The sequence below is a fragment of the Rhinoderma darwinii genome, chromosome 8, assembly GCF_050947455.1.
Source record: "Rhinoderma darwinii isolate aRhiDar2 chromosome 8, aRhiDar2.hap1, whole genome shotgun sequence".
In the NCBI taxonomy this organism is placed as follows: Eukaryota; Metazoa; Chordata; class Amphibia; order Anura; family Rhinodermatidae; genus Rhinoderma; species Rhinoderma darwinii.
In genome coordinates this window covers 29,555,173-29,576,664 of record NC_134694.1, presented here as the reverse complement: position 1 = coordinate 29,576,664, position 21,492 = coordinate 29,555,173, and the positions used below count along the sequence as shown (strand labels likewise).

Genomic DNA, 21,492 nt, shown 5'->3' with positions numbered 1-21,492 from the left:
TGTCCTAGGTGGGATGAATACTGTACCATGGAGACGGCTGAAGATGGAGAACACAGAGTAAAAAAGTCGAGTCTCCACTACCTTGTTTGTACAGTTAAAACCTAAGAGACGTAGCTTTCTTAAGGCCACATGCACACCTTGCGTATTTTGCTGCAGAAATACACTGCAAAACCGCAAGAAACTGCAAGAAATTCGCAGGGAAAAAAACGCACTTGAAGGCATGGTTTTTACGTTTTGATGCGTAAATCGCAACGTTTTCATGCTGCGTGTTTTGGTGCAATTTTCCTCTACTAGGCAGATAGAATTCACAAGCGGAAACGCAGGATAGAAATTACATGCTGCAGATTTTAAAATCCGCACAGGGCAATTTACGATGCGGGAAAACCGCACCTAACACGCATCATGTGCATTGACCCTAAATCTGATGCCAGCCTTCGTAATTTATACCAAACTGATAGATAATTTAGTGGAAAAAAAGTGGCACAATATTAAGCAATATATAATGTCAGGCAGCAAAACCACATAAAACCTCTGTTTTTTTAAATATTAGTAATAGTTAGACTTCATGTAGACGGCCGTATATTATACACTGATCTGTAATAATGCATCCATACTGTGGGTCCATATGTACAGTACAGATGTAGCCAAGTTGATCTTGACTCTGATAACTTGCTGCAGCGTGATATCGCACAACAAAAGCCATTGAAAAATCATTGAAAAAGTCAAGTTAAAGTTTCTTGCCACTGTGTATTTAATGCGTTATGAGTCAAGATAAAGATGGCTACATCTGCATATATATTGCAGAACATTTTATATTGAGATGTCAATCATTGTATTGTTATTTGAACCTCAATTACACAAGCACCATTCATCACCATCAATTATTAAATTGCTTGCTTTACGTAAGGAAATGAAAAGTAATGCTGATGATTTTACCAAGATCATGAATTTGCTCCTTGACATCTACGAGATGAACACTGATGGTCTCTGGCTTCTGGTAACTATAAGATGTCCCATCTGTCACCAGATGTACAACAACTGCAGCAACAACCACATATTGGGAAAAATGGGCCTGTAAAAAGAGAAAAGCAACAGTATGTAAATATAATACAACTTTATTAGTATTGATTCAGTATTATTATTAATAATAATAATATAATAATGCTATAATTACTAATATAATAATATAATTACTAATATAATAATAATAATATAGTTTCTAATATAATAATAATATAATTACTAATATAATTTCTAATATAATTACTAGTATAATAATATAATTTCCAATATAATAATAATAATAATAATATAATTACTAATATAATAATAATATAATTACTAATATAATAATAATATAATTACTAATATAATAATATAATTTCCAATATAATAATAATAATAATAATATAATTACTAATATAATAATAATATAATTACTAATATAATAATAATATAATTACTAATATAATAATATAATTTCGAATATAATAATAATAATAATATAATTACTAATATAATAATAATATAATTACTAATATAATAATGATATAATTACTAATATAATAATAATATAATTACTAATATAATAATATAATTTCCAATATAATAATAATAATAATAATATAATTACTAATATAATAATAATATAATTACTAATATAATAATAATATAATTACTAATATAATAATATAATTTCGAATATAATAATAATAATAATATAATTACTAATATAATAATGATATAATTACTAATATAATAATAATATAATTACTAATATAATAATATAATTACTAATATAATAATATAGTTTCTAATATAATAATAATATAATTACTAATATAATAATATAATTACTAGTATAATAATATAATTTCTAATACAATTATAATATAATATAATAATAATAATATAATTACTAATATAATGATAATATAATTACTAGTATAATAATATAATTTCTAATATAATTATAATATAAATACTAATATAATAATAATATAATTTCTAATATAATTACTAATATAATAATAATATAATTATTCTAATTCTATTTTATTATTCATCAATAAGAGGGGGGTGTATCACTACACAATAAGGCTAAATTCACACTTGCGTTGTATAATCCGTTACTCTGATCCGTTTTCAGATCAGAATAAGGATAAAAACGGATCAGTTAAAAATCCCATTGAAATCAATGGGAATTTGAATTGCATCCGTTATATTAGTCATTTGTTTTTTTGACAGGGATAAAAGCGCAGAGTACATGACTTTTACTCCATTCTAAAAAAAAATGATATCTAACGGATGGGTTATTTTTATCATTGGTGTCAATGTAAAACGGATACAAACGGATTGTAATCCGTGTGCATCCGTTATTTTGTTTTCAATGGGATTTTTAACTGATCCGTTTTTCAAACTAAAAATGGATCAGAGTAACAGATTATACAATGCAAGTGTGAACTTAGCCTTAGATGAAATTCATAAAAGATGATTCATAACCTATATTGCAGTCGGCTGTGAAAGAAACTTCTAAAAAAAGGCTGAAGGAACAACTCAATGAGTCTCTTACAGAATTCTGAAATCACATGTACAGTAGAACTGTTCTATGGTCTGATAAGAGCAAAACTGAGTTGTTGTTGTTGTCGTACGTTTAACACGGTCGACCACCAAAACACACCATGGCCACCATAAAGAATGGTGTTTGTGGTAGCAACACACATTATAGAGGGGCTTCTTTACAGTATGCTATGGAAAGCTTTAGAAGGCGTAAGATAAAATGGTAAAATGGTAAAAGGCGTAACAGCAAAATATAGGGGGAATCCTGGAGAAAAACCTGCTGCAGTCTGCAAGAGTACCACATCTTGAGAGATTCATAGGCAACACAGCGACCCCAAACACAAAGCCAAAACTACAAAGGAGCAATATAGTGCATAGTTCTAGACTAGCCACAGCTGAACCGAAGTCTATTCTGAAGTTGGGCTTCTTTTAATTATTATTATTTGCAGAAAACGTGACATGTGAACACAGCCATAGAAGGGCTGCACACAGTGATGGGAGACTTGTGAGCTTTCATGATAACGCTAATTCTACATGTGCCTGCAGGCAGTCAGGGATCCCTCACACTGTACTGCCCAACTCATCCATTCAGCCGACCGGTGGAAGCAATGTTCAGTCCTGTAGGAGCTGTTTAGTAGGTGCTCGTAGTGCCCACTAGTCCTAACAAGCAGATTACAGGTCTGTACTTATAATACATATCTAAATAAATAGATACAATTACTAGCGTTTATAGCAGCTTCATTTTTTTATACACCAGTGAAAGAATTCTTACCAAGGGTTTCCCTCTCTGTATTTGTAGTCTCTGAAGCAAAGGATTTTTGGAAGGAGTAGGCCGGATTCCCACGGGTCGGATACACTGCGTAAAAAATGCGCAGCGTATCCGACCTGGAACCCACAGCTCCTTCCTTCTGAAAAACCGCACCACATCGTGGTGCGGTTTTTCGAACGGAATTTCCGCTGCGGAATGCAGCACTGGGGTAAAAAGAAAAATGACCATACTTACCCCCTACCTCTTTTTTGCGCATAGTCTGGCCTCCCAGGATGACGTTGCAGGTCATGAGACGCTGCAGCCTGTGATTGGCTTGAAATGTCATTCCAGGAGGCCGGACTGCAGGAAGAAGGAGAGTGTTCTAGGTAAGTATGATTTATTTTTTTCTGAGTTACGGTTCCAGCGCAAAAGTCGCAACACTTGGCTTTCTGTTGTGGGTTTTTTGCATTCCCACTGAATTCAATGGGGACAACCCGCAACAGAAAATCAACGAAAACGCAGCATAAATTGTTACGCTGCGGAATGAAATTTCGCAAGGCAGGTCAATTTATTAACGTTTATGCTGTGGGTTTTTTCCGCAGCATGGGTATAAGATTTTCTAAATCTCATCCACTTTGCTGCTACTGTAAATGCTGTGGAATTTCCGCACTGAATTCCGTTGCGGAAATTCCTCAGCGTTTACCCTACGTGGGAATCCGGCCATAGAGTTAACTGCTTTAATGGTGTGAGATTTAACCTGAAGTGCAAAGAAAACGTCTTACAAGAGCTGCTCTCCGCAGCCCACACTAGTGAAATTTGCATCAAAATGACAGTTTTGCCACGAATTGCGGCAAAAAACTTGTTTTCACAGCAACATGAACACCCAGCCTAAATATCTGATATCAATTCTAGGTTTTTATCCTAGTAAGCTAAAGAAAAAAAAATACCTTAGGATTTATGAGTGTCCTGATAAATGGTTTTCACTATATCCATGGTGTAAGATTTTTTTTTTTTTTATTAATTTAAGGGCTTGTTTACACGAACGTGTATTACGTCCGTGCAACACGCGTGATTTTCACGCGTGTCGTACGGACCTATGTTCGTCTATGGGGCAGTGCAGAGAGTATATGATTTTTGCGCAACGTGAGTCCATTGCGTAAAACTCCACGAGATGTCCTGTATTTCTGCGTTGTTCGCACATCACGCACCCATTGAAGTCAATCGGTGCGTGAAAACCACGCATAGCACACGGAAGCACTTCCGTGTGACGCGCGTGATTCGTGCAACAGCTGTCAAACTATGAATGTAAACAGAAAAGCACCACGTGCTTTTCTGTTTACAAACATCCAAACAGAGTGTCATAATGATGGCGGCTGCACAAAAATCACGCAGCCGCACATCATATGGTGATGACACACGGAGCTGTTAAGTGCCTATTGCGCACGCAAAACGCCACGTTTTTTGCGTGCGCAAAACGCACATGCTCGTGTAAACCCGGCTTTAAGGTAGTGTTTGCTTATTAGGGTTATTATAAGTTCTCACACAGCAGATTTGTTGCAGAAATTTTTGCAACTGAAAATCAGTTCCATTTATCTGAATGGGGTTGTCTCTGCAGCACGTTTATGGAAATGTCTGCAATAAACCTGCGGCATGTGAACTTACCCTTAAAGGGTAACTAAACTTTCCAAAAATTTTTGACATGTCATCGTGAAATATCAGAAGTTTTCATCAGGGGTGATCTGATCGCTGATCAATAAAACAAAGCGGCAGTAGCGCTTGGGCGAGCGCTGTGCCGTTTTGTTCCTGATTTCCTTGTTTAGAAAGCCGAGCAGTTGGTGTGCGGGCACATAGATTTTCTACTGAATCTGTACTCCGATACATCGGCTTTCCGAGAACAGCCGATCGTAAACGAAGCGGCTCAGCGCTCACCTGAGAGCATCTGCTGCTTCGTTTTATCGATCGGTGGCGGTCTCAGTGCTCAGACCCCACCGATCAAGACTTCTTACATGTCACTGTGACGTCAGAAGTTTTTTGAAAGTTTAGTTACCCTTTAAGGTTATACTTTATGTGCAACCTCTGCAGCTGCAGGGGCCCAGTAGGTGGGGGGGGGGCATTGCTACCCTAAAAGCAGCTACCTACTGCAGCTGAAGCTTCCTACTGTTTATGCCTATAAATTGGATAGATCACAATTACTGGTGGATTGTTTATAGAGACGTAAGGGAGCTGCTCTATGATGTGTTATTGGACAGGAAGGGGCCCTTATGCTGTTCTTACACAGGGACCTCTGCTGACCCCTGTTATTTAACCATGCAAACACTCCAATGACATTTTATTACTGCATTTGCAGTTTATTACTAGTTTATGAATATTTAGTCATTGATTAGCCCAGGAACATCTTGTGAAGCCATGTTTAGCAAAAATCTAGGCATCTTAGGCCCCATGAACACGACCGTATATTTCATCCGTAATTAAGGACCATAATTACGGACACATTAATTTCTCTTGGCCATGCTAAAAAAATTATAGAACCTGTCCTATTCTTCTTCGTAATTACGGCACGGACTCTCCCATAGAAGCCTATGGGCGCTTCCGTAAATACGGACGGCTACGGATGTGCATCCGTAAACCTTCCATATTTACGGAAGCGTTGCTATGCAACATGTAACATCATTAAAAACACCAACGTGTTTGACTATGTGATTTTCTTTTTTTTTTTTATATATATAATCTATCTCTCACTGGTAAAATTAACCTAGCCTTAAAATTCTAGACTGTTCATGTCTTTGACAGTGGGCAAACTTACAAAATCAGCAAGGGATCAAATACTTATTTCCTTCACTGTATATACGTGCTGCATATTTGTTAAAGACATTTCTGTGATTCTGTCATTCATCTGAATGTAACTTGCAGAAATCCATATCACCGCTGCAGAAACAACCCCATTTAATTGTATGGGACTGATTTTCAGCTGTAGAAATTTATGTAACAAATGTGCCGTGTGTAAATAGACCCTAAAGGCCTGAGGAATGAGGACGCCGCCAAACTCATACAAACAATGGGAAGGGAGTGAAATGCCGGCTTATGTCTAGGCATTAACCATCATCACCACGAGGGGCCCACCAGGGCCTCTTTAACCATAGGTTATCGGTGCAGCTGATCTGCCTGGCATTTTCAATTGTATCAGCGTCCTGCGGTCAAAAACTATGGCAGAGACGGGAACCATCAGCTTTTTGCACCACCGTTCTCGATGGGATGCAAGGGCCACTGGGAATACAATGGTACAATACCTGTTTACATTGCGACACATGCCATTAATGGCTTGGTGCAGACGGGCCCGATGCTGAGCGCCACACACTTCAAAGACCAGAGAAGACCTGTAGAGGGATCTCCTCCATTCGTCGTGTGAACGGACTAAGCGAGTATTTCATTTCTATTTTTAGGAGTCACTATTGGGGCATTATACACTGTGTGTGGGAGGAACTATGTGGGATATTATCCTGTGTGGGGCCACTATGGAGGCATTATACTGTGTCTGAGGGCTCTATGTAGGGTATTATACTGTGCGAGGGACACTATAGGGGCATGGTACTGTATGGGGAAGCACTATCAGGGCATTATGCACTGTGAGGGGAGCATTATGAGGCCATTATACTGTATGAGGAGGCACTATTGTGCTTTTCATTGTGTAGGGAGGTACTAGGGGGCATTATACTGTGGAGAGGCATTATAGGGGCAGTTTACTGTATGGGGAGGCACTATGGGAGCATGATACTGTGTGGAAGCACTATGTGGGCATGATATTGTGTGTGGCATTATGGAGGCATGCTACTGTGGGATGGACACTATAGGGACATTATGCGGTGTGGGAGTCACTATGGGGGCATGATACTGTGTGGAGGCACTATGGGGGCATGATACTGTGTGTGGTACTATGGGGGCATAATACAGTGTGGTGGACACTATAGGGACATTATGCTGTGTTGGAGTCGCTATGGGGGCATGATACTGTGTGGAGGAACTAAAGTGGCATTATATTGTGTGTGGGGCACTATAGGGGTATTATTTTTTGTCTCTCCGGTAGGAGGGCACACTTGACATCTTTGAACTGGGCCCACTAATGGGCCCACTAGTGGGCCCACTAAAGCGACCCTGGGGGCCCCTATTTTGAATTCTGCTTAGGTCTTTCTCTGCTCTATGTACAACGCTGTCAGATACTCTCCTTTTTGGTGACCATAGAAAGCAGGGAACAGTATATATGCTTCTGTTATACCCTTGTTCCGCTCCTTTAACAGAGCTGAACAACAGAATAACACAACACAGAGCACTATGTATTTAATACTGTCTTCTCATTATCCCCAGCATCCTCAACTAAAAATGTGCCTATATGATACTTTACATGCAGAATTATAATATACCTTACAGTTGATAAACGTGACTTACCTTTAGCCAGAAGTTCATTACATCTGAGGCTTTGCATGGATACCAAGCATATTGGGACACTGTAGGATTCAATTTCATCACTTTAGTTTGGCAAACCTGAGAAATGAATAGATGACATTTACAATAAAGCTATTACAATATGTAGTCGCTTGTCCACTCTTCATTTTTTATTTTATTTTTAACATATTAGGTTTAGTAAAAGATGATGGCTGGTACACTCAAGGTTTTGTCAAGTACCCAAAGGAAAAGTACAAACACAATTACAAAGGAAGATACATACATCATGTCAGATCTGTAGTAAAACGAAAACGCAAGTTATAGGAGGGAACTGCTGGGTCTAACCAGACCAAGTGGGACTGAATCAAGGATTATTTTTACAGTAACTGGAGCTGCTAGGGCACCCCAGTTACAATAGAAAAGTACAATGTAAAAAAAAAAAAAGGTACTTTCTAACCTTTGGAGGCATGTGTAAATAAAAAATACTCATAAAAAAAGGCCTCTGCGTTGTAAGGCATCTGCGCTGGAGGCTTCGTTAGGGGTCTCCGTCGCAGATCTAGCCGAGATTACCGGAAACAATAGCACAGCATACTGCGCTACTGTCTCCGGTAAAACCACAGACACCCCGACAGAAAGCCCACGAAGCCCATTTAAGTGAATGAATTCCGTTCCGTCACCGGTGGTATCCATTGTCCTCTGACGGAGCATAACAACAGAATACCAAAGCACAAATGTGAGAATAGCCTTAAAATAAAAATGATTAAAAGATCATACTACTATTTATCAAACATTTAACCATTTTTGCAAATTTTCTGTAAAAAAGGTCCAAAACAAGCCTTCTTTGTTGAGTCACTGGTCTAAACGGTAGAAAAGGGTATTACAGATTTATCCTGTTCATGTAAGACTTGCTTTTTACATTGTTATCAAAATACAATAGTAAACCTCCAAGGTGTTTCTGCAGTTTCTGAAAAAATTGAGATCAATGGTGCCAAGTCAGGGCTGTAGATGGGATGCCTAAACAAATGTGCTCAGTTACAACTTTCCAAGTACCATGAGCAGTATATACTGAAGTTGGGCATTGTCATCCAAAACTACACACTCTTGGATAGAAAAATGTAATCTCTTTTGGAAATGTTTTAGACAGACACTTTGCTCAGCCCGCAAAATGCCTTCAATTTCCAGAACTTCTTCACTAAACGTCTACATATGTGGCAGTGTCATAACATCAGGACTATATGTGGCTAATAGTTCACTGTGAACTTCAGTTGCCACATAGAAAACACAAATTGGTTGTATCAATATACGGCCTGAGTGCTAGCCCTCCACAATGGAGGTAGGGTCTCCACATCTTAAACTGTTGAGGACTAAGAAACCTGAACTAGCTACATAATTGCTTCTCGGCCTATTGGCTGCAACTAACCTGTAAAATACCAGAGAGGTGCATCTACTCTGACATTCATTTCTACTCTAGTACGTATATTAGAGTTTTAGGGAGACTACATCGGGCCTCCACTATCCATCTGTTAGGGCATGTTCACACGTGGCGGAATTGCTGTGTAATTCCTCTGCGGACAGTCCGCACTGGAAATCCACAGCAGACAGTTTGTCCATTGGTTTCCACACCTTTTTAGTTATCTTCGTGCAGACGTTGCGGACAACTCTGCTGCGGACCATAGGCTGCAGTGCGGAAATTGGTGTCCGCAGCATACACTGGCTGTTGCGGACTTGATGCGTAATTGTGGCGTAATTTCTCCATTGACTTCAATGGAGTTGCAAAATTACGCAATGAAATTCGCAGATGTTATGTGTGTTGCATTGCGGATTGCTTTCACGAACAGGATTTTTCATCATTCCGGTTGGACCTATGTGTTTCTAGGTCTATAGCCAGACTGAGATGGAATGTTTTAAAAGAGAGCAGGATGTACTCTTCACCTGAATCCGCAACGACTAATCCGCAGCAATTTACTTCACATTTTAGGCAAAAGCGCATCGGAATCTGCAACGCAGATTATGTGCGGCATTGATGCGGACAGTGTCTGCAGAATTCTTGTGTTCTAATAGCCATTGTGGGTGACGGGCAGGAGCCTTCCCGTGGTTGTTGTGTGAGCTGTGGTTGGTGGGTGATGGGCAGGAGCCTCCCCATGTGTGACAGCCTGATAGCAAGTACACAGCAAGCCAGTTGTGGCCTACCTGGATGTCCCCTGTATCAGAAAGTAGTGCCCTTAACTATGTTCAATTGGTGGGAGCCAGCCCGCCATCAACTGTATGCCAAAACAAAGCTTCCATTGTTGTATGTAGAACTGGTTGTACTTAGAACTGTGCCTCTCAAGTGTGAGAAGTGTTTTGTTTGTCTGCTGTGGCCACATGTGGAGTTTACATTGGCCTGAGTAAAGACTTTGCCATTAGTTCTGTCTCCATACCATCTTTCCTGCAACATCCCTGCATAGAGCCTTACACCACCCAGACCCACCTTATACACCCTCCCTGATGTTCATGTGGTAATACTTGTTAGCCTAGAAGAGATGGAAATGGCCACACATGTGTAAGGCCCTCACTTTTTAAGTCTAGGGGAGTCACTGGCACCATAGAGTTCAGTGGAGAGAACCAGGCCCATGTGTGGTCACCTCTCCTAAATGTGGCTCAGGTGGGGTCAAGATACCAGAAGGGGGGTTTTGACATGGGGCTTCCACTAACCTAATTCCAGCCCTGGAGAGAAGTGGAGAAGGTCTATTTTTAATGTCTTCAGTGGTTATTATAATAAGAAATGTTTGCCTTCTTGAGGAGATATTTTAATTTAGGTTCCTCTAGTCAGAAATGAACGTACATCTGTATTATATTTATTTGCCAAAAGTTCAGGTGCAGTTAGAAGCCGTTGATAAAAAAAAAACGAAAATTATAATGAAGCATATTTATTATGTGTACTACTCCTGAATTACTCTCTGTTACCACTTTTCCATGTATTATGATTACGCAGGCCACTGTTATATCATTTTGAGATACCTAGTAACACATTTTTTTTTTTTAAATTGACTTTTTTATGTTGTTTTATAAACATTTGCTCCACCTTAAAGCTTCATGCTTGAAGAAGGCATGCCCTACTTGAAACATTCTGTAAATGTATGTAAATTATTTACAAGTCTACTTTTGTTTATATCTACATCTATTATTTTTTTAATTCTGTTTTTATTGTTTCTTTGTTCAGCTGTATGCAAGTTACAATAAAGAGCCGTATATCTTTATTTTATATCAGTGCTATATACCAATGGTTTGAAGTACATAGTAAGTCATTGGGACAAAACACAATGATTTGCTTGTCTATTTTAGGTATTTTTAAAGATGGATGTACGTGATGTCAGCAGAAACAGGGAATTCAAATAGAAAGCAATCACGTGACCGTCCAGGAGATACGGCGATCGGTAAAGAAGAAAATGTCAGTACTTTAAAAAGAAGCCTGTTTTTGCATGATTAGTTAATGTAATAATAGTAGCGTAGCTACATCCGTAGCAGCCATAGTGACTACTACGGGTCCTGTGGCATGTGGGGGCCTGGGCCGCCCATCCTTAGGACGCAGATACTATTGAACACTATGGCAGAGCAGGGAGATATCTCCCTGCTATGCCATTTATTAGGCTACAGGCCTCGTTCGGCCTGCAGCCTATCAGGCGCATGGACAGAATCCCTGCACAGGCCTGCGTGACGACGTCACTGGATCACGCTGGCCTACGCAAGGATTCCATTGGCGTTGAGGATGCTGTGGAGCAGGGAACGGGGCCTAGGTGAGTATAATTTTTTTTTATTTGGGGGGCGCTATCTAAAAGGGGGAGGTGGGGGCGCTATCTACAGGAGGCTGTATGGCACTATCTACAAGGGGGAGTTGGGGAACTCTATCTACAGGGGCTGCTGTATGGCACTATCTACAAGGGGAAGGTGGGGGTGCTATCTACAGTGGGGCTGAATGGCACTATCTACAAAATGGAGGTTAGTAGGCACTATCTACAGGGGGCTGTATGGCTCTAACTACAAGGGGGAGTTTGGGGGCACTATCTACAAGGGGGCTATATGGCTCTATATATAAGGGGGAGATGGGGAGCACTATCTACAAGGGGGGGCTGTAGGGCACTGTCTACAAGGGAGAGGGGGACTATCTACAGGGGGGGAAGAGTGGCACCTTCTGCAAGGGGCTGTGACACTATCTACAGGTGGGGCTCTATAGCACTGTCAACAGAGGGGGCTGTATGGCACAATCTGTAGGGAGGCTATATGTCAAAATCTACAGGAGGGGGGCTATATGGCAAAATCTACAGGAGGGGGCTGTATGGCACATTCTACAGGGGGGGCACTATCTATCAGGGGGAGCTGTGTGTGGCACCCAGGGGAAGGGGGGCCAAGTCAAACGTGTGCTATGGGGCCCAGTCTTTCCTAGTTATGCCCCTGATAGTAGTTATGTGCTGGAGAACCCCTTTGAACAGGGGTTTTCCTATGCTGACATATACTGTCTGTTTAAATACATGTGGGTAAACGTGAACAGAAGGGATTTGACATTCATTAATAAAAATACATAAATGCATATTAGAAGTCCCTATTACGGACCTGCAACCGTTAATAGTAGGAAGATATCTATAACTTATCCAAGGTAAATAGGATAGATCAAGTGCAGCTTTTAAAATTAAAGTTGATTTAATTATAAGATATTAAGCTTAGGTGAACGTGAATCTCAGGAGATCTTGTATAACAAGCTAGCAGCACATCAAATGGAATTTTTAGGTTCTAAATCATCCAGAGAGCAACATTTCTGAATCATACAGTACATTATACACAACATTTCTGAATCATACGTACATCATACACAACATTTCTGAATCATACGTACATCATACACAACATTTCTGAATCATACAGTACATCATACACAACATTTCTGAATCATACTGTACATCATACACAACATTTCTGAATCATACTGTACATCATACACAACATTTCTGAATCATACTGTACATCATACACAACATTTCTGAATCATACTGTACATCATACACAAAATTTCTGAATTTACAGTGCATCATACACAACATTTCTGAATAATACAGTACATCATATACAACATTTCTGAATCATACGTACATCATACACAACATTTCTGAATTTACAGTACATCATACACAACATTTCTGAATCATACAGTACATCATACACAACATTTCTCAATTTACAGTACATCATACACAACATTTCTCAATCATACAGTACATCATACACAACATTTCTCAATCATACAGTACATCATACACAACATTTCTCAATCATACGTACATCATACACAACATTTCTTTCCATTTAAGCCTGAGAAAGTGGTAAGCTCTGTGAAGACTGATGCCTTCCAATATCTGGACACCTCTTGTAGGCAAGCAAGTATAAAGGTTAACCATTACATTTTAATGTCCACCCTTAAACACCATGTTGTTTTGGATTCAACATTCTATGCTGATTAATTTAATAATGCAGTATATCTTATCGCTGATCAAAGTAAAACATTTCCTGCAGAGATATAAATGATAAAATCTTCAGCTACTAGTAAGGGGAGCTAAAGAATTTGCTGCATACTATCTTAAAAGGATTGTCCACTACCAGACAACTGATGACCTATCCACCAGGTAGGTCATCAGTATATCATCAGTGTGGGTCAGACACTCTAACCCTGCAGTGATCAGCAGCTACTGCTGCCTGCAGGCACCGGATGTCATTGCACAGTATGCAATGTACGGAGACGGAAGCCGTTGGCTCCGTACATTGCATAGCAGCCGTGCTGCCGAACTGCAGCTCTGCTCCTATTCACTTGAATAGGAACAGAGCTGCAACTCGGCCGCTATTCCATCACCGGAGCCATCTGCTTCCGGCATGGACGTCAGGTGCCGGGAAGCAGCTGGAGCAGCTGATCGGTGCAGGGTCCGGGGGTCGGACCCACACTGATCATATACTGATGCCCTACCAGTCATTAGTCGTCCGGTAATGGACAACCTGGACAAAATTTGATTTAAAGGGGTTGTCCAGTTTCAGCAAATTAAGGTTATTTTTTTGTGTAATTAAAATTTCAAATATTTTCCAATATACTTTCTGTATTAATTCCCCACAGTATTAAAATTTTTGCTTGTTGCTATTCAGTAGGAACATTATTGTTTACTTCCAGTAGATAAAATTCTGTCCATGGTCATGTGATGGACACACAGGTGTATGGCTCGTTAGAAGACACAGCTCTGATACACATACTGTAATGATTCCATCAGATGACCATGGAAAGAATTTTATCCACTGGAAGTAAAGAATGAAGGTTCCTCCTGAATAACAACAAGCAGAGATCTTGAAAACCATGAGGAATTAATACAGAAAGTATATTGAAAAATAGTATAACTTTTAAATATACAAGAAAATAAACAGAAATTTGCTGAAACCAGACCACACTTTTAACTCTTTGTCTGTGTATGGGATTTGGAGCTTTGTATCAAAACTGAGCTCCAAACTCTATGAAATTATATTGAGAAATTAATCAGAACAAAATTTTGGATGTATTTGAAAAAAAAAAAAAAAAAAGCTGGACATTAACTTTAAGGACACAGCCAAATTTGGCTATAATTACCAGAAGAATTTACTGCATTTCAACAGAACAAATACTGTAGCAAATCAAGTCATTTTTTTTTTAGATATAATTTTGAGCACATAAATTTGCCTTGAGAAAGTGACTTCACTATTATTTTTTGATACTTGTTATTTGCTGTTTTGTGATATTTATTTTTATTTTTGTAACCCACTAGACACTTTTAAAATGTGTTCCTAAAAGGGGAATGACTTACCGGGAAAGAGACGTGACTTGTTGAAAAGGGGCATGGCTTAAATGTACAATAAATTCTGGTACGAAATAAGCTAAATCAAAAGTGGTATAAGGAAGAGATAAGTGTCTAACAGGTCATGCAAGATGCCCCAAAATGATCATGCAGCGTGCACCACTGTGATAAATTTGGTGGATTCTGTGACTGCCTGGTCTACATTTATGCCAGCTATTAGCATTAGTAAATGTGGGCCTTTATGCCTGTGTATAACAATATGCACAGGCACCTGTCTAGTCAAAACCAAAGTATTCCATAAAAGGCATTATCATAAGAGGCATTCTGACCGCCCATAAGCCTTTTCATGGTGGTTAATAAGGGTACTTATGCCGCAGAGGCATCTTTTTACGTCACTGTGTCATAAGCCCGGCACAGGTGTCCTGTGCCGGCTAGGGCAAGTATCGGGCTGTCTAAAGACAGTTGGGCTCCTGCTCTAATGGCCAGGATTGGAGTAACCTCTGATCCTAACCATTTAACCCCTTAGTTGCTGCAGTCAAGATCGACTGCAGCATCTAAGTGGTTTCAGAGGGAAGGGCCTCCTGTTTTCCTATCGGTGCGTATTAATAAAGTTAATAATAAAGGAAACAAAAATCCCAAGTAAAAAGAATGAAAAACCCACTTTTCCCCTTACAAAATGCTTTAATATGAAAAACAAAAAGCTACACATAATTGGTATTGCCGCGTCCGTAACGACCTGTACAGTGAATGCCGTAAAAATAAAATAAAAAACAAAGCTAGAATCGCTGTTATCTGTTTTATCCTGCCTTAGAGAAAAATGCAATAAAAAGTGATCTAAAAGTCATATGTACCCCAAAATGAAGTAGAAACTACAAGTATTTAGTAAAAAAAAATAAGCCCTGATACAGCTACGTCAGGGGAAAAATAAAAAAGTTATGACGACACAAAAACAAATACTTTAACAAAAACAAGTGTTTTTATTGTGCAAAAGTAGTCAAACATCAAACAACTATATCAATTTGTTATAGCAATTATCGTATTGAGATGAAGAATAAAGTCATTATGTTATTCATACCACATTGTAAACTGTATCAATTTAAGACGCAAAAAAGAATGGTGGAATTTCCATTTTTTTTCCATTACCCCCCAAAAAAGTTAATGAAAGTTAATAAATAAATTTTATGTACCCCAAAACGGAAAAGTCCCTTGGTCATTAAGGGCAAATATAATTTGGTCACGAAAGGGCTAAGGGTATGTTTACACGCAGTGTTTTCAGGCGTATTTTTGGGCGTGAACGGCTCAAAATACACCTTGAAAAACGCTAGTGAAACGCCGACAAACAGTAAAAAGAAGGAGCATGTCACTTCTTGAGCTGTTTTTGGAGCTGTTTTTCATGGGGTCAATTTAAAAACAGCTTCTAAAACGGCTTAAAAAAAAGCCTCAAATAATGTTTTCTGCATCAATAAAGGCTGAAAATCAGAGGCTGTTTTCCCTTGAAAACAGCTCCGTAATTTTCAGCCGTTTTTAATTGTGCGTGTGAATATACCCTAAGGACTCGAGCAGCCTGTGTATAAATTTTGGTCTTTTTCCGTTAAAGTGTGTCAGAAAACCTAACTATCTGTAAGTCCATTGTTGTTACACAGTAAAACATCCAAAAGCCCAAAGGCAAAGTAATACTTTTTGCAGCACAATATCTTCACTTGAATTTTGTTAAGCTGCTTTGCTATATATTTACTTTTTTACTATTACTAGTTTTTTTAGAAAGAACCAAACTTCACTTGGCGGAGTTCACCACTAAACATTTTTCCCTGCTAGTATTACATTATCACTGTTTTGCTTTTGTTGGATTCTGTCTTTCAATATTTTTTCGAAGTGAGAATTATCAAAGAACTTTACAAGATAGCGTAAAAGTCTGACATGATGTGTAGTATTTTTCTCTAGCACACCATTAGCGCTATCTGCAGGGAAGGTCTCTCCACACTTAATGACACAAAGGCTTATCTTCTCAATCTCACTTAAGTTTAAATATTGTTGCTTTACCACAACAAACCTGAAGTTGACCATACAGTCTGAATTCCTGAGTCACTGGTTCTGTATGAAATCAGATAGGGAGTTTCAGAAAATACAGCCTGCTTTAGGTAGAGTAGGTTTATTTATAAATGTGTATATTATGGGGGCAAATCTTATTCAAACTAACTAGCAGTGATGGATATAACATTGCATCCCATAGGATCAAATAAGTAGTGAGGTTGTATGGAGCCATAGTTTAAACAATGAGAACGATTCCTGTCTTCTCAGTGGGAAAGAGCATCGTTTTTATAATTACATGGGAACAACTTATGGTATGCATTGTCTTCATCCAGGGTTATCTTAGGACACTTCTGTTTCATCTCAAAACACTTGATTGTATTACAAAAATGAAAACATTGATTTTTGTTTCCCTAGCCTCCAAAGATAGACAGCAGAAAGAACAAATAATCAAAATTAACAAGGGAAAAGTGTATGCATGTATGTATGTATGTATGTATGTATGTATGTATGTATGTATGTATGTATGGAAGGAGGCCTCTAGCGCAACAAGTGAACATTCCATTTATTTATATTCAGTCAATCATTTATTGTGTTTATATGAACAATTGTATCAAATTTAATTAACTATTTCTTTGGTATAGGATATTTTTGGTGAATCTGCATGTATATATTATGATACTGCATTTACAGCAATTCTGTAATATACACCTATTATCCAAATCAGCTTATAGGGAAAAAACTGCATAATTAAATAAAATTTCACATGACTGCTCTCCCTGGCACCATTAAAATAACGTAGGTAAAGCGGTTGTCTCGTCATGGCAACCACTGTCCATATGTCCTATCAGGGCATATGGTTGTCATAAAGTAGGTGTCCTGCTCAGGACCCCCTTCTATGAGTCAGAGCAAACAGTAGCTCTCGCTCTGGCCCATCCGGCACATCCATATATTACATGGATGGCCACCCAGAGTTTCCCCTGGCGATTAAAAGCTGACGTTTCTCAAGCAGGACCCGCCGAATTTAAAAACTGATCACTAGGTCAGCTTCAGTATAAAAAGGGCTTGTCATGATGAGACAACCTCTTTAATGTTTGTGACATCTGTACTTTGTAAAAAAGAGTGGAGAAAGACCACCATGATGTTCTATGACAACCTCTTTCCATTTGATAGGATACAGGCACTGTGAACTTACATTATATTGATGACTGCAGTGAGTGGTACAGGGGAAATGTTATCTCTTCTCACATATACTGTAAGTCACATTGTAAAGTTTCGGTAGCTGCTGTGGCCTTTTATACTATAAAAACTACTTTTTGCACCATACTCATTTTTATTGTGATTCCAAAATTACCCCAAATAAAAAACATAATTTCTAATATTATAATTTTTATTTTGTCTGATACATGATAGGAATAGAAACACTATTCATGTTATTGGGGTTGAGTAGGCCATTAACTAAAGACATATACGTTAGATGTTTTTTTACAGTGAAATCACCTACTATTTTGTAGTCCACACATTATTTTCAGCATAATGTTATTGATGCAAATGTGTTATATCAGACTGTAAAAAAAGTAATTTTAAAAATTATTTTCATACAGTTTGGACCTTCACAATATTTATGAATTTAGAATATAAATATAACGTTAAAGCAAGACACCTTGTTTGTTCCATACAAAAAATCTCAAAAACATATGTCTATGTTTCAAATACACAAACTCACAGCTGGACGACAGATGTCATTTCCATTGTTTTCAACCATTTTGTGGCCTTCTCTACTGCTTGTGAGGTCACCAGTGGAGAGAAAATAACAACAGAACCATCTGGCCTTGAAGGTGTTTATTTCATGACAAAAATCTCATAACAAGAAGTTTAGCCATGTACAATTATAGCAATAGTTCCGAGATTAATCTGGGGAGGGGTGTGTGGAAGTTCTGGATCATCCACAGTGTGAAATTATTATTGGAAAGAGGTCAACATGAAAACTAAAGTGATGGTTCACAGCGCTTCTTTATTAGAGATTTGCATTTACTGCAGCTCTCTTATATACAACGTTTCTAATGCCCAATTTGATCCTTTTACAAGTGGGAAAAATTTTGGTAAGAGAGCAGGTAAAATCCATGGTTACTCCCCAGAGCACTATGAACAGAAGGTAGTCGTAATGTGCCATCGAGGAAGTCCCGTTCATTCTTCTCTCATTGAATATGACTGCCATAAACTGCTACTGTATTCTGTAGTTGGCACCAAGGAGAGCAGCCACCGAGAATTTGATTTTCCTGCTCTATTTTGTTACTGAAACTACTGTAAATGCAAATCCAAACATATAAGTAAAGGTGAACTTAATGGTTAGTCTATGAGACAGGCAGTAGGGAAAGTCCGGAACAGAAGATTCAAAGAAAAAGGGATTATGAAGAGGGTATGTAGGTGCCAGCCTGGACCGACAACTGAATAAGTCAGCTGTTTACTGGAAGAATTATGGGGGGGTTAAATGCCCACCTATTAACACCACATACATTTTATGTCTAAAATTCTGTGCTTTTTTTTTCTTCAACTTACTGAACACCCTTTTACCACTGAGTTGAGTATATGGAGCATATGCAGTAAGCTCCTGAGCTCCCCTTAGTGGTGGCTGCAGGCAGACAGATTAGTATATTTGAATGTCATTTGTATGCAAGGGATTTGGAGCTCTAACTCGTATACATTTTAACCTTAGAATTGAATATTACTACTACAGATGGATCTTTTTATATGAACTGGTTATACTTTTGTTTTGTTATGAAAATCCCCCTTCTATGACTTATTCCTTCCATGGTGTAATGAAACTTTCTATATTTGACTACAAGACCAAGAGCATACCTGGATACCGGTTCTCAACTAGTGTAAATGGGAACTTGGGTGATGTTGAAAAGCAGTGATCCAGAGTACTGTAGCATAGTGGAACAGACTTCAGTGACACTATGCAAGCCTGTCGGACATGGAGTAGCGCTCTAGCGCAGGGGAAGTTTGGCAGCAGGCAACAAGATGAATGACAGAGACCGTTATTGAGTTAACGCAGGCTAACCCAGGGTGTAGAGACTAAGGAATCTTCTGTTCTTCACCCTTAAGCCCTTCAAGTATTTATGGACTTTAGTAAGTTTCTTAGGTCACGGTCCCCAGGATAGTACCCAATAAAGTGTTGGTTTGCAGATGGCAGGTTTAATCATGATTAAACGGTTCTGGGTCGGTAAAAGGTGGGCATTGTCAGGTCCAGAAATTAGTATCAGGAGACAAGGTCAGGGTCAGGCCAGCGTTTGAAAAAAGACCAGGAAACTCACCATCAGGGCTGAAACTCAAGCAATCTTCTTTAAAGAGGATCTGTCACTAGTTTCTTAATGTCCTATCTCTTAGCCAATCTAATAGGCGCTGTCACACTGTTAATACTAGTGAAAATTGTGTCCCAAAACGTTTATTATGTTAAAAGTTATGGGCTTTTTTCTAAATATGCAAATGAGATTTATAAATGGGTGTCAACAGAAGCAATTCTCCTGAGGTGGAGCCTCCTCACAGCCTCTGACACTGTCCTATCAGCATCAAACTGCTTCACACAGTGTGAGAGACTCTGGCTGGAGGGAAGGGCAATCACTTAAAACAGCCATGTCACGAGCCACGCGTAGTCCAGAGAATAAAGCTCCTGCGTTGCCCAGGCACCTCTGCGGGGTGACATGTCTGATCACAGTTCACAATTCGTCACATCTCTTCTTCAACATGTTCAAATGCCTCATGGACTGATTGTGCGCTTTTATTACCCATCACAAAAATCCAATTCATTAGCGTTTGATAGTTTATAAGTTAACAGCAAGGTTTCTCCTCAAGCTCAATTCACGCCGTAGAGCCATTCATGGTTACAAACAAGCATGAGACAGCTGTTGGCATGTTGGAATAGATTATGCCTGTGCTAAATGTGGGTATCAATGTTAAGTTGGCATCAGGGGCGTAAAAGCAATGTAGAAAAAAATAATGATATTATATCGCCCAATACACAAGATTTTAAATATTAAAAATCATATGTCTACAGTGTTTTTTTCACCATGTCAGCTTTACTAGAAATGTTTTATGGAAAAAAATAATAATTAAAAAAAAGATTTGTACGTGTTTGATTTCTTACCTGAGTAGCCGCAGGCTGACCAATGACTACCCATCCTGGGCATTCTTGATCATTATGGTGTGACACTGTAACATTTGAAGCCCACTGATCCTGAAATCCATTTGGGGTGTATACCCCACAGTCTTTAATACTTGTCATCTTTTCAAAATCCTCACAGACTCCATCACCATCATGGAAATAACATCTGCTGGGTTCATCTGTGTGACAAAGAAAAGTGTAACTGAAATACCGTAAGATACCATCACAAATATACAATTTATAGGGCAAACTCCATAGCTCATTTTTTGAGGTGACCTTTCATATGTTTGTTTAGGATATAATAAAAGGAAGGCTACCTGAAAATGGATGTCCACTTGATAAGCAATGACATACAGTAATGGGTACACTTTAATTATAAAACGCCCTAAGATATACTATGCTCTGTATATTCTACTATCTCCTATTTTCACTACTTGTCATTTATCTCTACCCACTTGTAGATATGTTTATTACTTTGGTAACTATTATTACGTGCTCTTGCCTAATACTCACTTTTAGTAAATAGTTTTACATCATTTACTTTCCCAACTCTATCATTTTTGTAATATAAATAGCAAGTTTACTACAATTGGTAAAGGCAGTGTCTTAGCTACTGTAGGCTGTAATTTACCGGTCTGTAATTTACCCTGGGAAAGGGGGAGTTCTTTTTTTTTTACAAGCGGGGAGCCACAGTTCAAGAAGTCTTGAAAGACATA

The 21,492-nt window shown here is 38.6% G+C and overlaps 1 protein-coding gene across 1 annotated transcript in view; it reads right to left on the bottom strand.

Moving 5' to 3' along the window:
- PAPPA (pappalysin 1) overlaps positions 1-21,492 on the bottom strand; it is a 302,275-nt gene that overhangs the window by 97,347 nt on the left and 183,436 nt on the right. The window contains exons 10-12 of the mRNA XM_075835544.1: positions 20,759-20,955; positions 7,748-7,843; positions 937-1,072 (exon numbers count right to left, since the gene is read on the bottom strand). Coding sequence (XP_075691659.1) covers positions 937-1,072; positions 7,748-7,843; positions 20,759-20,955 — 429 coding nt within the window. The remainder of the gene's footprint in view (positions 1-936; positions 1,073-7,747; positions 7,844-20,758; positions 20,956-21,492) is intronic.